The 16,794-nt window shown below is 31.6% G+C and overlaps 6 protein-coding genes across 7 annotated transcripts; 4 read left to right on the top strand and 2 right to left on the bottom strand.

Annotated features, from left to right (window-relative positions):
* Window positions 1-934: 934 nt before the first annotated feature.
* On the top strand, window positions 935-3,560 carry LOC110991846 (cap-specific mRNA (nucleoside-2'-O-)-methyltransferase 2). Its single transcript, XM_022257378.2, has 4 exons — window positions 935-1,582; window positions 1,674-1,859; window positions 1,956-2,076; window positions 2,167-3,560. The coding sequence occupies exons 1-4, from the start codon at window positions 1,097-1,099 to the stop codon at window positions 3,441-3,443; spliced, it is 2,070 nt and encodes a 689-aa protein (XP_022113070.2). The 5' UTR covers window positions 935-1,096; the 3' UTR covers window positions 3,444-3,560.
* An 824-nt stretch (window positions 3,561-4,384) lies between these two features.
* Window positions 4,385-7,516, top strand: LOC110991844 (RNA-binding protein 45). The gene has a single exon (XM_022257376.2). The coding sequence runs from the start codon at window positions 4,672-4,674 to the stop codon at window positions 6,082-6,084; it is 1,413 nt and encodes a 470-aa protein (XP_022113068.2). The 5' UTR covers window positions 4,385-4,671; the 3' UTR covers window positions 6,085-7,516.
* Window positions 7,517-8,531: 1,015 nt separating this feature from the next.
* LOC110991866 lies at window positions 8,532-9,951 on the bottom strand. The gene is made up of 2 exons (XM_022257409.2): window positions 9,157-9,951; window positions 8,532-8,845 (listed from the first exon to the last, which is right to left on the bottom strand). Exons 1-2 carry the CDS (start codon window positions 9,685-9,687, stop codon window positions 8,702-8,704), a joined length of 675 nt encoding a protein of 224 aa, XP_022113101.2. The 5' UTR covers window positions 9,688-9,951; the 3' UTR covers window positions 8,532-8,701.
* Window positions 9,952-10,530: 579 nt separating this feature from the next.
* Window positions 10,531-12,336, top strand: LOC110991860 (U3 small nucleolar ribonucleoprotein protein IMP3). The gene is made up of 4 exons (XM_022257402.2): window positions 10,531-10,887; window positions 11,470-11,681; window positions 11,843-12,018; window positions 12,256-12,336. The coding sequence occupies exons 1-4, from the start codon at window positions 10,751-10,753 to the stop codon at window positions 12,277-12,279; spliced, it is 549 nt and encodes a 182-aa protein (XP_022113094.1). The 5' UTR covers window positions 10,531-10,750; the 3' UTR covers window positions 12,280-12,336.
* Window positions 12,337-12,358: 22 nt separating this feature from the next.
* On the bottom strand, window positions 12,359-14,435 carry LOC110991859. 2 transcript variants are annotated; one of them, XM_045634283.1, is made up of 6 exons: window positions 14,309-14,420; window positions 13,920-14,143; window positions 13,657-13,830; window positions 13,265-13,349; window positions 12,858-12,938; window positions 12,359-12,765 (listed from the first exon to the last, which is right to left on the bottom strand). In XM_045634283.1, exons 2-6 carry the CDS (start codon window positions 14,118-14,120, stop codon window positions 12,524-12,526), a joined length of 783 nt encoding a protein of 260 aa, XP_045490239.1. In that variant the 5' UTR covers window positions 14,121-14,143; window positions 14,309-14,420; the 3' UTR covers window positions 12,359-12,523. The 2 variants fall into 2 exon arrangements, with proteins under 2 accessions (XP_045490239.1, XP_022113093.2); XM_022257401.2 differs by having other exon boundaries at window positions 12,360-12,765; window positions 14,299-14,435.
* A 286-nt stretch (window positions 14,436-14,721) lies between these two features.
* LOC111004239 lies at window positions 14,722-16,245 on the top strand. The gene is made up of 2 exons (XM_022275173.2): window positions 14,722-14,776; window positions 14,896-16,245. Exon 2 carries the CDS (start codon window positions 14,943-14,945, stop codon window positions 16,233-16,235), a length of 1,293 nt encoding a protein of 430 aa, XP_022130865.2. The 5' UTR covers window positions 14,722-14,776; window positions 14,896-14,942; the 3' UTR covers window positions 16,236-16,245.
* Window positions 16,246-16,794: the final 549 nt, after the last annotated feature.

Raw genomic sequence — 16,794 nt, 5'->3', positions numbered from 1 at the left:
TCCCTTTGGTTTTTTGATGTATTTCTTTATTACTTCTCGCGTTTAGTTTCCCTAGCTTTTACTTGAAACTGGCATAAAGTTATAACTATTGCCATAAAATTTAAAAAAAATGTATATAATGTATAAATATATATATATGTATACGTATACATTAACATATCTATGTAGGGTTATACTTTATTTATTTTGCAGAAAAGTGTCCTTATCGCCATATTCCGTTAGTAATATATAATAATTTCCACAGCCTTCTTGTTCAAATCATTGAAAATGATTAAGCGTAGATTAGGTGACAAATCAATACAATCTCTAATTTGTTCAATTAAGTAACTGAATGTACACTTATAAACGTAAGTAAAAAATGAATGCCTTTAAATTTACATTTACTGCCAATTCTCAAATTATCTAAAAAATTAAAATAGGCGAAAAATTATGACTTGCATAAAATTTTGTTTTCAAATGTATAGACCCTTACCATGGAACTCCCGTTTTGACTAACGAGTAAGTATCGGAGTGATATGATATCGCTCGGAATCGATAGAATGTTATAAGAGAAATGTGCCTAGCGATTTCACCTTTTCACCGATTTCAATCAATTTGCCTTGAAAATCTCGACAATGCGCTCATGGTTCTTGATCATTAATTTGAAGCAGAATTAGTTTGAAATAGAGTTTTATAATAACATATTATAAAGTTAAAGTGTTTAAAAAGGAAAAGTAATCGTGTCCAATAAAAAATTCAATTATTTTTTTTCAAAACGACACAGGTGACGATATTTAAGGTATCTTCCCTCGATGTCCCATAGTCTGGGACAGGTATAGCATATTCTGTATTATACTGTTTTAGCATTTCCCTAAACTTATATTACTCTTGTAGTTACATACTCTATGGCCTAATTTAAACGTTCATACTACATTAAAATATAAATATTTATTTTAATTCTTGTCATTTCAAAATATTTCTTGAAAAAGCTTGTTATAAAACCTATTTTTTATCTTTAATGTCATGAATCTTTATTATTTATGTATTTCTAGTGAAATGTAGAGTTTCTAATATATTCTAACTACATTTTTACCAAGCTTCATTGTCAGAACCTATTATGTTTAATAAGGCTGGAAAACCGTTTTATCGACATAAATTTACTGATTCTGAGGATTTTGATGAGGAACTACATGATCTGTTTAACAAAAAGTATCAGTTTAGTTTCAATAGCGAATGGATATTACCTAAGCAAGAATCTTGGTTTTCTGCTCCTTCATGGAAAGTGGCTGGTCTAGAAACTTTAAAGTCTCGTTTAAACTTTCATAAAAGTCAGTTGAACGATTTTAGTATCGAGGAGTGGAGTAGTCACACACGTCGACGCAACCCGGCCGGCGAAGTTAGTTGGAAAGTAAGATGTTTGGTAAACCCGGAGTTCTTGACGCAAGCTTGGACAAAGTTCTATGAGTGTGCATGTACATACAGCATAATACCACTAGAAGCTACAGAGGAGAAAAAAATGGTCTCTCTGCATTTGTGTGAAGCTCCTGGTGCCTTTATTACATCATTGAATCATTTTCTTAAACAACACAATAACAACCTACAAGTAATATATTTTAATATTACAAATTGCTTGTGTTCTGGAAAGTAATTATTATTCAACTATCTTAGTAATGTTATTAAAATTAATGTTTTAGTGGAAATGGCTGGCAAGCACCCTTAATCCATATTATGAAGGAAATTCTACATCAAATATGATAAGTGATGACAGGTTCATGTTTCACACTCTTGAAAATTGGGATTTTGGAGTTAATAGCACAGGAAATATTATGAACTGGGAGAACTCTCAAGCAATTGTCAAAAGAGCAAAAGGTCTTGGAAAGGTAATGCTAAAATTGAGAAACTGTAAAATAAACTTATCAAGGAATATTTTTGAAAACTGTCTTATGATGGTGTTTTTTCACTTCTTTTCTTTTTAGGTCCTTCTGGTCACTGCAGATGGTTCAATAGACTGCATGCAGAAACCTGATGCCCAGGAAGAAGTTACTTCACCTCTCCATTATTGTGAAATTGTTACAGCTTTACAAAGTCTTAGTAAAGGTATTATGAAACAGTTATTATAATGAAAACTTTTAATTAAATAGTATTTTATTTTTTCTAAGTTTTTATCTTTTATTTTATTGATTACAGGTGGCACATTGATATTCAAGCTATTTACAATATTTGAACATTCTACTGTCAGTTTGTTATATCTTTTGAATCATTTATTCCAAAACGTCAACATTTATAAACCAATCACATCAAGGCAAGGTAATTCAGAAGTCTATGCTATTTGTCTAAGATACAAAGATAATATTTTACTAGATGAATTCTTGCCAAAGCTAAAATCAACATATGGGACAGAACTTTACAGCAATTTAGCATTGTTTCCCTTAGATATGATTCCAGACAGTTTTATAAAGCAAATAGAAGAGTGTGCTTACTATTTTTGCTCACTTCAATGCCATGTTATAAACAACAATCTCCAAGCTTATCTAATGCAGAACAATATTGCATTGCATAGAGATATTAAAAAAATTAGAGCACTAGTTGCTGCTGAATTTATTTGGAAGTATGATTTGAAACCTATACATATGGATCAAGAAATTTTAAAAGGAATACTTCATGAAGAAAACAAAATCAATAATAATCCTAGATACTGTAGAGGTTCATATACTGAGCGACAGTTATTCACAAAAATGTCGCTTAAGGAAAAGGTACAGAGTTTATGTAGTTCCTTGCAAGCAGAACTATTTTCCAATTCTATACTACCCATTAATGAAGCTGTGAGGTGGATGGTTGGAATAAAAACTGAACTAAAACTAAAATTCACTTATGGGCTACCATTAGAAAAAATTTACAGTTCCAAATTTATATTGAACCCAATATACAAGCTCTATCAACAAATACTTTTTGATGATGATTTCAAGGATATTGTTTGTAGAAATAAATATAAAGCAAAGGATGTACCTGAATTAAGTTTTGATTTTTCAAAGAAGTTATGTTTACCATGTGACCATGAATTAAAATATTCTCTCCATGAAAAGAAATGTTTTAAGTTGTTGATTGAAACTCTGAGTGACATGCCAGAAGGTGGAAATCTTTTGCTGCACAATTATAACACATTAACTCATTTTAATGTTAGTGTCTTATACATTTTATCAAACATTTGTTTCAGAAAGACTGGATTAATGTCTTGTGGTGTTATAATTCTGCAAAGCCTTAACAAAGGTTCATTAGAACTTTTAAATCTTATTGATGCTGAATGTGAGCACATAAAAAATGAACAAAACAAAGATGTATTAAATTCGTTGCCTGTGCAAATAACAAATGTTGGCATTTTTTATGATAATGTTGTATTTTATAATAACACATTCTACAGAAATACATGCACAGACATTCTTAAAACAATTGAACAATCACTGTAATATATCATATAATATTACAATAATTCACACCAAACATTTTGCCATTGTACATGTTATACCTATGTGTATCTATTTTAATGCTTAAACTTTAGAAATAAAACCATTACTATTTGAATATTTTATTCTCTTGGTGTGATCTCTGTGACAAGTACATAATGTTTTTGCTATATATTATAATAAATAATATATTTTTATTATAATATATATATATATATATATATATTATAATAAAAATGTATTTGAGCATTTTCTTAATATACATCGCTCCTCGGAAAGACAACGCGTATATTCACTCTCTAAAACTTTCAATCTTTCCCCGTCACGTTTTCATCTTTACCCTATCTTGTAGTCATATATATTTTTTTTTATTGACTAATATTCTCTGCTTTGGAACAGATTTAACAATATGTTATTGATAATATAATAGAAAAGTATAGTCTTGCTCCGATCTCAAAGCTGATGAAAATATTCAACTTCATATTCAACGACAGACAAGGTAAAATTAAAACAGTATTTTTTCCAGACATGTTGATGAATCAATTTATTGACAATTATTAAAAATTAACACCAATAACAATTCAATAAATAACACCTTTGTAGATCAAAGTGGAGCGTGGTTATGGTGAACGGGACACAGTTTATCGGTGACTGGAGAAGCTCTTTCGAATAGTGAATACTACGCTTGTCCACCCTCACACTACTTACTCCCTTAAGATAGAAGATACCTTAATTTCATCTTCTGCATATTAGGCTGTCGTACTGCGCATTATAATGTACTAACTGCTAAACGGCTCACTTGCCGAAAAGTGATTTTTATCTCATAGTTCAAACCCCGGCGGCGGTGACCTTCTTTAGTAAGTACTGATTCTGTGGTATATGTAGTTTAGTCTGTGAATGTAGTATTATTGTCTATAGATTATATGTCTTGAAATCATTTGAAGTTTGTCATAGTCTTGCTAGTTGCTAGTAATTAGTATTCCAGTTTGAGATTTAAGATAGATCAGGCAAATTACTATAAGTAATTCATAATAAGTGTTTAGTCTTTATTTATTGTATGCACTTCTTTGTTTTATTTTTTTCGTTTCATAAAGTGACTGATCCTTTATGTCCGTAACATATGGATACTTGTACATATGACTTTAACATTGAGCTGACTTTATGTAATAGTATTGAAATTCTTATCGCCAACTAAAAATTGACACGACGACTTAAATTAAATATAAATGACATGACTCACAACAGTGATGACCGGAAATATGACCAACCAAATTACGCTCGACTTTTTGTTGTATGCGGTAGGCGAACTAGAGAAGAAGACTTAAGAAAACTATTTGAAGAGTATGGTACTATAGACGACTTGTATGTGCCACGGGACCGTAATACTGGGGAGAATAAAGGGTACGCGTACATTAAGTATAAAAAAACCTCTTCTGCTGCTTTAGCAATTAAAGCGTTGCATCTAAAGAGCATCAATGGAAAACCTATGAAAGTTATGGTTGCTGCAAACAAAAATGAGTCTCAACTATCTGATCAGTATGGTGACAAATTCACACGACTCTTTATAAAAATACCTAAAGAATATACTGAAACTGACATTATTGACAAGTTTTCTAAATTTGGACAAGTACAATCAGTTTACATAGTAAAGGATAGAAATACTAATACCAATAAAGGGTTTGCATATGTTAAATATGGTGAATTTTATGATGCTGCATTAGCTTTTGAAAAATGTGACAAAACTTACAAAGCACTTTTTGCTGCTCCTAGAGACTTAAAGCGTGATAGGAGTGTACTGGAAGATGAAAGTTTTTTACATCACTCACAAAAAAGAGCAAGGAACAATTTAGACACTGTTAACCAAGAGCCTAATTTTGAGATGAACAAATTTAATGCCTTTCCAAGTATGACTGGTCAAGAGTACAGAACCATTTGTGTAAAATGTGTCCCAATAATACCTGAAAAATATATTTACCAACTTTGCAACATTATACCTGGATTGCAGAAATGTCAATACTCTATAGATAGTTACAATGGTATATGTAGTGCTAATGTAACTTATGAAGAATCTAAGTATGCGGCTTATGCTGTACAAAAACTAAATAAGTTTGAATTTCCATCAGGAGAAATAATTTCTGTGAAACCAGATGCGAATCCCTTGGCACAAGTTGCGACTGACCTAACAGACATAGTAAATAATTTTAAAACTTCTGTTGATTCAGGGGTAGGCCTTTTAAATTTGGCAAATGCTATTGAAAAAGCTTCCTCTTTGATTAAAGCTGCAGCTAGTGGTCAACTAGAGACTAAAGAAAACCCAAATTATTGTAATATACCATTACCTCCTCTCAGACCAAAATCAAATACTTTAAAAGTTGCAAAGAGATTGTTTATCATTTGTAAACCTGAACCACCCCCTGTGCCAGTGTTGCATGATGCATTTTGTCGATTTGGTGACCTTATTGGTGTCTCTACTTTTCCAAATAAGACATTCGGCTTTGTAAAATATGCTTCACATGATTCCGCACAGGAAGCCATGAATGTTTTAAATGGGGCACTAATATGTGGAATGAAGCTAAAAGTAATTGAAGCTGATGAGAAGCCACACAGTGAAGATAATACTGTTACAGAGGAGTTAGCATCGTGACAACACATTACATACATATAGGTGGTCCAACTAGTGACGTCAATAATTTTTTTTTTAGATTCGTCACACCTGTAAATACCCCATGTATGCTCCGCGATTTTTTGTTTTTTTTTCAGGTTATATTTTTTTATTGTTTTCTGCCAGCGAGGTTTCAAAAATTCATAGCTTTTTTTGTAGTCGTTATTTTGCAGTTTTTGTTTCTGTGAAATGATTGTCATAAACGTAGTTCAAATAAAAAAATACCTCAGCTTCCTAAAATTAGTTAAAGCTACTCAAAACCGGTTTTAAAGTGAGAAGTTTAGTTTTTAGCAGGATTTGGCCAAACAAAAATACAAAAAGAAGTTTCCATAGCTTTTGGCTAAAGTTATTCGAAATGATTATTGCTAGTGTGAAATAATACTATTTATTATAATAAATTTTAAATATAATATATAAAATTCCTGGCCATTTAACCTAGCTGGTAGTTCAAACAGTCCAATTAGCTCTTCGTTTAGGACCCCAGACGGCAGACCACAGGTTGACAATAAAGAGCGTTTGGAAGTTTAAAGCCCTTACCAATTAATGTGAGTGCTCGATGGTCCAGATATGATATTTATGAAGGTTAACTAATCCAGACCTTTCAAATCGTGACTCGTCGGTCCATCTTTTTTTATAAAAGTCAAGTCGTTTTTCAAATCGTGGATCATTAATTCATAGTAGTCGGATTCATAGTAGTTAGGATGTCCGTAACTCATTTCTACAAAGATAACATTTTAAGCCATAGTGCTACAATAATATTGGTCATATTAAGGTTTTAACATTTTAAGGTTAAATTTACCATATGAATAAAAGTCGTAAAAAATATATTTTTAATGCTTTAATAATTTTTAGCCTATCCACATTAAAAGGCCGATTACAACAAAAAAAGTCAGTCACCCTGCGGAGTTTTTAAACTTAGCCAGAAGCTATGGAAACTTCTTTTTGTATTTTTGTTTGGCCAAATCCTGCTAAAAACTAAACTTCTAACTTTAAAACCGGTTTTGAGTAGCTTTAACTAATTTTAGGAAGCTGAGGTATTTTTTTTATTTGAACAACATTTAAGGCAATCATTTCACAGAAAAAAAACTGCAAAATACCTAAAAAAAGATATGAATTTTTGAAACCTCGCTGGCAGAAAACATTCAAAAAACACAAAAAAAATTAAGTGGAAACCTACAAAAAATCGCGGAGCGTACATGGGGTATTTTCGTACCCCTCAGGTGTGTGGAGTCTAAAAAAAATTTTTGACGTCACTAGTTGGACCACCCTGTATACTTGACAATAAGTTATTACATAATAACTTATATCGAAACTAACATTTTGTATATTTTCTAAACTCAGTATTTTGACCTGACTAGCTTATTGAATGTAAACTCTGACTTGAGATATAATAAATACGAAATCACAATATGTACTTTAAATACTTTTATTATCATGAGATTACAATTTGACTATCACTGGAGGCAGAATTACAGTTAACTTAAGTTACCAATAACCTGGAATGTTTCAGTATAGAACATTTTATTTTGGATAAGGATTTTAGGATACAGTTACATAAAGTGGTACTAAACAAAACAAAGGTACATGAGTTAATGAAAGACATTACAGAGAAAGCTTAATGCGATGTTATATCTTATAAATAATTATATATTTACAATTTAAAATTGAATTAATTTGTAAAATCTCATTTATTTGGCAGTAGTAACAGTGTAAGTTAAAAATATATATAGCAGTAAATATAAATAATTTACAATTTATTTAACACACTAGTCTACAATCATTTTCTCACATATTCAAGCTAATGATCTTAAACAAATTAATTCACAAAATATGTACATTTATAATAGCAAAAACAGACTAACTCCAACAAAATACTCCTTAAATATATGACACTTGATGCAATAACTCATCTCATAAGTCCAGATGAAAATAAGAACTTATGGGTGTTCTATCTTAATATATGTATATAAATCTTGTGTCAGAATGTTTTCCTCAATGGACTACTAAATCACTTAACCGATTATAATAAAATTCGCACACCATGTGCAGTTCGATCCAACTTGAGAGATAGGATAGGTAAGATCTTTAATTATAGTCGCAATTTTATTTTATTGCAAATTATTTATTATTTGATACAATTCTAACAGATGGCGCTAAGTTAAAGGAAGTTTAGTTTAGGTCCGTGTTGTGGTACCAACGTTTCACATAAGTTCTCCTACGGTTTCCCTTGATTAATTTACGACTATGTAATATAACAAAAACCTTAGCCACAGCAATGCTTGGCCGAGTCTGCTAGTCTTGTTATAAATCACAACCCATTTTTATCTTTGATAATTTTTTTTTTTAGAACAGGGTTAATAATAATTTATAATTTGTTTATTCTTCACAAGCAACAGTAATTTATTTATATTCTTATAGAAACACTCAAGGAAAAAAATACATGTTCAGTCCTGTATTTATGTTGCCACATAATCAAAATCTTATAGAAAATACACAACATAGTATGAACATTTTTAGTGTAAAATAATATTGTAGTAGATATACGACAACAACATAGTATCTACGATACGCTACAAACTTAACAAGCTGACAGTGACATCTAGTTAATTTTTAGCAAGTATGTAACTTCATTAATGTCAGCAAGTAATTTATTAATAATGTTGTCATATGGAGCCACAGGATTGTTGGATGGATGGCTACAATTTTGAATGATTTCTCCTAATCTGCCGTTTACCTGTACCATCTGAAATTAAGAAGTAACAATTATTATACATAATTTTTATATCATTTTAATAGGCTTTATACAAGCTGTTATGTAAAACCTAAAAATAATTCAAAATGCAAAAATTTTACTTAACAGCTTTTACAGCTAATAACACTAATTAATATGTATATATATATTTTATTACTAATAAAATAAATAAATATTAAGCAGTATTTTTATAAATAGCCCCTTAAGAGCATGCTTTTAGCTTAAAGCAGCCAAATTATTAACAAATTTAAAATTTTAACAACATCAATTTGTCAAATTAAACAATGCTTGCTATGTTTTACCTGTGAAAACAATGTGACATCCTCGCAGAGTTGACTTAGTTTTCCTTCCAGTTCTGCACTTCTTGCACTTGCATCAGTGGTAATTTTCACATTAGCAAGACTCTTACTCAATTTATCAAGACTAAGAGCATATGGAGTTAAGTCCAATTTTTCTATGGTTACTGTTTTGAATTTTGTATGGCATTCTTTTTCATTTAAACTTTTTCTGAGTTCTTCAGCATATTTTTTCATAGAAGCTACAATATTATCAATGTCCACAATGTTTGTTACTACCATATCTGGCAAAAGGAGTTTGGGAGAACCAGCTTCAACAAATCTAGCAAGTTCTTCGTGTTGCGACCTTTTAAATTGATACTGATCTTGAGCGTTTGGAATGCTACCGTAAAGTGTTTTAATTTCTCTCATTATATTTTGTGAATCGGCTAATTCCTTGTCTAAATCAGCAGTCATTTTTTCCAAAGAATTCAGTTTAACCATAGACTGCAGATATTTCGCAAATGATTCAGTATACGGTTTATCGTTAGGATTCATTATTTAATTTTTTTATCTTGGACCGCTGCTTACAAATCTTGATGGAGAACTCAGTACCTTTTAAGATGATCCCTTAATTTATTAAGACACAAACTTCCTAGCCAAAAACGATTATTTGTAAACACTTCACCATAAATTAGTATTTACTAAGTTAAAATACTTGATCAAAATTCTCTTACAATTTTTCGCGACTTCATTCCATTTGCATTTATTTTATTTTACCCTATAATTTATCCCGACCTTTAACTTACTCTATGGTTTTATTAAGTCAGGTCTTTGATTATTTGTGTCTACACCACAGATTATGTTGGTCTAGACTACAGAACGCTACTACTTCTAGCGGAGAACAACTTCATAGTAATACCATCGTATGGCGCGAGAATTAAAATGGTATGCAAGTATAGAATTTTAAGGAATTATTTCATGTAGAGAAGTAAAGTACAAAGATTGTACATGTGTAAAAATTTTATTATACTACACTAATTATTATTTTTGTTGCGTAGAGATGTGGGGTCACTCTGCATCTTCTACCGCATTTACCATGGAGTGTTCAGAGGAGTAATTCGGATTATACCTGCAGCTGAATTTCATCATCGGACGTCAAGGCAAAATACGAAATTCCACCCTTATCACCTCGACGTCCACGGTTTTCTAGGCATTTTTGCCGCGCACCACCACTTTGTGGAACCAGCTGCCCACTGAAGTATTTCCTAACCAATTCGACTTAGGGTCCTTCAAGAAAAGAGCCTTCCAATTCAAAAAAGGCAGGCAACGCACTCGCGAGCCCTCTGACATGACATATACACTAGGCCTATGCATAGTTGACAGTTGACACACACATCAATACATGTAGGCTGTAAGCTGTTGCTAGTTGTCTTAATAAAAATCCATGTAACTTTGTTATTATTATAAGATATAAAAAACTCAGTTTTCTTCGTAACAATTATTTTAGTAACTATATAGTCAAGAAACATTCACGTAACGATTGGCAAGGGACGTATTTACAATTAAGTATAAAATTAAAAGTTTAGCATAACCAAGAACATCTAACTTTTTCTTGAAGATGGTGCGTAAATTAAAATTCCATGAACAAAAACTTTTAAAAAAGGTAGATTTCATATCATGGAAAATAGACAACAATCTTAGTGAAGTTAAGGTAATGAAAAAATATCAGATCCAGAAGAGGGAGGATTATACTAAGTAAGTGTGCTTTCAAAAAACATTTGATTTCTCTATAAATTAAATTGACCCTATTAGCAGTTAAGGTTTACAATTCAATACCTCGATTTTGAGGTCGGGGGAGGGCATACTTATCTCCCCAAACCAATTTCAAGCATGTACCAGAAACAGTTATTTCAAAAAAAAAATCAAAAAAATACAAAACATACATATAATACATAACATTAATCGGGCCCATCTTCCTCGCCTCTAAGTCATCCACTTAAGCTGGTCGTTTACCAAGCAAAAAAAATTCAAATAGAGTCATGTACAGTCACGAGAAAACAAAAGAAATGTGAAAAGTAACCGCTTTTTAACGAATAATCCGCACTGTAACACTAACACACTGTTCTGGCGGATTGGTTACAAATCTCTAATATTACACAAAATATCGAAAAAAAAATTTAATTAGTTTAAATTACAACTCAAGCAGTATAAATTACTCCAAATCTGACAGAGGTTTTCGAATCAAGGTCCCCGAGACTCCTACATACTCAGTATAATCAAATTCAAGGTATTGAATTATAAACCCAACCCCTATTGCTTTACATTCATTTTTTTCAGGTACAACAAATTGTCAAGAGAGATAAGGGAACTGGCTAATAAAATAAAAGATGTTGATGCAAATATGGAATTTCGCACAGAGTCCAGTGCTCAATTATTAGAAAAACTATATCAAATGGGTCTCATACCAACTCGGTGGGATTTGGCACTTGCACTTAATGTATCCGCTAGTTCTTTTTGTAGAAGAAGATTACCAGTTGTTATGGTTAGAAGTAAGTATATTTGCAAAAAAATACAATTTGCCTTTTTTGTTAATAGGTATGGATTTGGTTTCAAAAGATTTATAATAAATGTCTGATTTATAGTTTTTGTCTGCTTATGCAAGGAAAATAATATAATTTGTATAAGTTACCCTATGTCCTTTTTTTAACAGGTAAAATGTCACAATCTATTAAGGATGCCACAAAATACATAGAACAAGGACATGTTAGAGTTGGACCAGAAGTAGTCAAGGATCCTGCATTTCTCGTCAATCGATCATTAGAAGACTTTGTCACATGGGTAGATGGGTCTGCTATCAAGAAACATGTTATGGAATATAATGAAATGGTATGTTTTTACTCTTTGTGAATTGCTAAAATAATATACCTTTTGTGCTATAGTCAGTGAAATATTAACCTGGCATATCAGGGCAACATAAACCTTGGACTAGTTAAAAAATTTAGATGGTACAAAAGATGCATACTTAAAACCTTATTATTACTAAGTAGAGGCTGTCGCATATATTGTATATTTCACATTTTTATTTTATATAAAGAGACTTAAAATAATATTTTTTTGTTTCAGCGAGATGATTTTGAAATGGTGTAGCTTACACAAGACAACTGATTTGATCAAATTTCTTTATAAATAAATTTATTTTTTTAATTAATTCTATAATTTAACTTATGTCTACACAAGAGAGTAGCATAAAAGTATCACAGATCTTAACTACCTATTTGAGACTTCAGTCATAGACAAGATTGAGATATTGTTTGTAAGAAATCATGGACCTGCTAGTTAAAAGTGTGTGGCAGTTGTATATCTGAACTTAATCTAGATTCAACATATATTTTCACAAAGCAAGAGCATCCTCAATAGGGTGAATTTTACTTTCTAATACAGAAGCAATCCTTAACATGGCCTCTGCTTGTGTAGATACAGCATCAGTAAGCTTTCTTAAGGCTTCCACTTGGTTTCTAGCTGTGTCTGCATTTTGAGCTGCAATGTCAGCCAACTTCTCTTCAGCTTTTGCTCTTCTTAACTCAATGTCTGTCCTCTTTTTTTCTATTTCTATTAACCACTTTGGATATATATCTACAAAATACAAATCAATATAAACAATTACAGTTTCAATTTTATATTATTATTGCTTCTAGGCATTTAAACCTTACACTTCATGTACCTACTTTGTAGTTGCATCCTGTTGTTGTCTGTCTCAGATACTTCATCATCACTCTCACCTGCCTCACTTTCATTTTTTTCACTATCTAAATAAAGGAAAACTGATAATTAACATTCTAAAATGTGATTTGCTATAGTTCTCTTGATATACATATACATAACTTAAGTTCCAACATATTTTATTTTATGAATTTGTAGCAGTGATTCTCATAGGCCAAGTAAGAAATGGGTTCTTAAAGTTGTTGGTTTAAGGCCTCTTAAAAGGTAATAAAGAAACATGTTTTTCAAACAAATACAACAATATTATATAGTAGGGATTTATACCAAAAATTATCACGTATCTATATTGCTTAGCTCTTAGAAATTTTATTTTGTTGTTTAGTTAAATTTGTATAAGACATTATCTACATACCACTTAATTTGTCACTAGATTCATTTACATTGCCACCTATATCAAAATTGTGTTCTTCCAACTTGACTTTTGGTAAACGGTGATTCTATAACAATATAAGTAATTATTGACACCATTTGAAAACAGTTTAGTCCAATTACACCTATATAACAAATTACTGTACCATCTCTTTTCATCACAAACATTATTTACAGTACAATGTAACACAAGACTTGTAAACTCCATGTAATAAGACCATTTAGTATAAACCTGTTAATTTATATATGAAGTAAATTCTTAAAATGTCAGTTTAAAACTATCTTAGAAGAAAAATAAGAAAGGAATTTTAAAATTTTAGGAATGAGATTGAAGTGATTGAATTTCTTTGACATTCATTTTAAATATGTTCTTACCATGGCCCTATGTTTTTCTGAATGATACCCTGCCTTGGCAAATTCTGGTCCTAATATTTCCAATATTTGTCTCTCCAGCTTATTAAGTGGCTTTAAATTAGGTCTATAGCTTGAATATTTACGATTGATTAAAATCACCTTTCTTTTAAGCTTATTTTTGAAATCATTCCAGTACTAAAACAGAATATATTTCCAATATTATAAAGTTGATATAGAGATAAGCAAGTTAATCCAAGTATAACTATTGCTTATTAATATAATACCTTCCTCCAACCATCTGCTGTCTTCTTGGTACCAGTTTGCATATTATTTACGATATTCGAAAGCTCATTCCAAAGTTTTCTATTCAAGTGTCGATCTTGGAGCGTGCGTAGCGAACCGCTTGCTAAATCTACGTGCCGTCCCATAAATTCAACTACAGCTTTAATTTGCTCATACGATACATGGCGAGGGTTCCGAGTCATATTGTTGATATATAAAAAACAAGCTGAAAATTGTGTGTTATATGATCATATTTGTCTTCTACGATCTCCTTAAGTCTTAATTGTCTTGTTTTTTCGTATAGTAAGGTTCACTCAGAATTCTATTTGTTACAAATTAAGTTAATAAATCACGACAAAATATTAGAATTATGTATATTACAAAATACTACATTTTCAATCATCAGTCATCCGCTTCTTTCTTTCATGTTATTTATTCAGAATGTTACGGTCTTTGGAGTAAACAAAACAATACACCAAGTGGACAGACGATTCAAAATCAAATTATTTTGGCGAAAGCTTTTGGCAATTGACATATTATCACTGTCCGTACTCCGTCAACAGTATAAAATAAGGCATAGCTATATAGGTTGTCATGTGTAAGTTGGCGTGTGGCAGAAAAAGGTACTAATTTTGACAGTTGTGTTGACAGTTCTAACAGCTTGGTAGCCTCACGTGTGTCGGTGCTAATAATTTGTGTTTTAAAGTGTAAAAATCATTACGAAACATGCCAAAAGTAGTGCGGAGTGCAGCTAGAGAAATTATTCTAGCTGTAAAACGTTTTTGTGAAGAGGAGAAACGTAACAATGGGCCGATTATTCCATTTCAACAAGTGAATGCTCGAACAGCGGCTTTGACAGGTAAAGTATTGCCAGTTAAAAGTGATATTTATATCCCCAAATTTAGGGAAAAATAATAATTGCTTTTGAAAGTAAATGTGATTGATGGATAACTTAAAATATTTTTTGTTTTATTTAAGGTGTTTCTGAAAGAACCGTGAACCGTATAGTTTCAGAGGGAAAAATCATGGAAAGTAATTTTACAGCGAGAACTGAAGTCCCTAATCAAGCAGCTCAAGGACCTTCCACATCCACAGCTTGTGATGACAATTCCACACCAGAGAACACTACTTCCGAGGCTAAGACGATAAAACTAGTCACTCCAGGTAAAAGTAGAAAAAGAAAATTAACTGTTTCTGATTTGGATGACTTTGATCTTTGTGTTATTAGACGCAAAATCCAATCTTATTATTTAAATAATTCCGTCCCTACTCTCAGAAAATTACATTGTGATCTAAAGGCAGACATCAATTTCAAGGGTAGTATAGAATCTCTCAGAAAAATACTACACAAGTTGGGATTTAGTTATAAAAAGAATAAATCCAATAGGATGGTTCTCATGGAGCGATATGATGTTGTTGCCTGGCGATCAAGATTTTTACGAGAAATAGACAATAATAGAAGGAGTGACAATCCGAGGCCAATCGTTTATTTGGACGAGACTTATTTACACCCTGGCTATAAAGTTAAAAAATGTTGGCAGTCTGAGGAAACTGAAGGTGTCCTTACAGAAGTCTCAGAAGGTCAGAGATGGATCATAGTGAATGCCGGAAGTGAGAAAGGTTTTATCCCCAATAGTCTTTTGTGTTTCAAATCTAAGACCAAAAGTGGAGATTATCACGACGAGATGAATGGAGATAACTTCAGTAAATGGCTACAAGAAAAGCTTATCCCAAACTTAGAGCCCAATTCATTAATAGTGATGGACAATGCGTCATATCACTGTATTAAAATAAATAAACGCGTGACAATGAACAGTAAGAAACAAGAGATGCAAGATTTCATAAAAAAAAACAATCTTTCATACTTGGAAACCATGAAAAAAGCAGAATTGTATGAAATTATAAAAACAATCAATCAGGAGAATGTCTACTTAATTGATGAAATATTAAAGAAACATGGTCATAAGGCTGTAAGACTTCCGCCTTATCATTGTGACTTTAATGCAATAGAATTCATTTGGAGTTCGTTCAAAAGAATATTTGCAGACACAAATGTTACTGGCCTCTCTGAAAACATGGAACAGAGAATCCATAGTGCATTTTCCAAAATAACTGCTGAAGAATGGCAGAAACACTGTAATCACGTTATAAATGTTGAAAATAATTATCGTATGACAGACAACCGCCTTGAAACAGTAATGGAACCATTTTTAATTGATTTGAATAGCAGCGACTCAGATTCTTCTGACACAGATGACTCTGAAGAATTCATGGAAGGAATAATGCCTCTAACATACCATAATTACCATAAAAAATAATTTTTTGTTATTAAGTTTTTTATTTACCTTTAATGTAATATCTAAGAATATCCATCAATCCAAACTAAACAAAAAAAGTGGCAACACAGAGGGTTGTAGGAGGCGCCGCCACTGGAACGCCAACTTATACTTGACAGTCTTATAGCCCGATATGTTCTGTCACAGGTTATCACTATTCTCTTCATTGGGCAGTAATTAGTAGGATGTTGTGATCTAATAATGGCAATTGTATTACGAAATGTAGCTGAAACATAAAATGAGCTATGATCGTTATATGCCCCCCGTAGAAACAATGTTGGCCTCGTTCCTCAGTATTAATTCACTTGATTCCCCTTCGATTGTGTCCTTATTGCACGAGTTTCGATGGTGATCGGTATTTTGTAAATTTTAGCTGCTCTAAATAATGTAAAGGTACTTATTTTTTTGTTCTATGGCTTCGGTCACATCGTCTTGAGTCATGAGTGTAGATGCATAATGACTCTGAATAAAACAAATGCATTATGCACCTATTAAGTAATTATTACTACACGATATACATTCAACTACAGTTAATAAAAAA

This window comes from Pieris rapae, chromosome 2, assembly GCF_905147795.1.
Source record: "Pieris rapae chromosome 2, ilPieRapa1.1, whole genome shotgun sequence".
NCBI lineage: Eukaryota > Metazoa > Arthropoda > Insecta > Lepidoptera > Pieridae > Pieris > Pieris rapae.
Note: the sequence above shows the minus strand (reverse complement) of the source record. Positions and strands in the feature narration are given on the sequence as shown.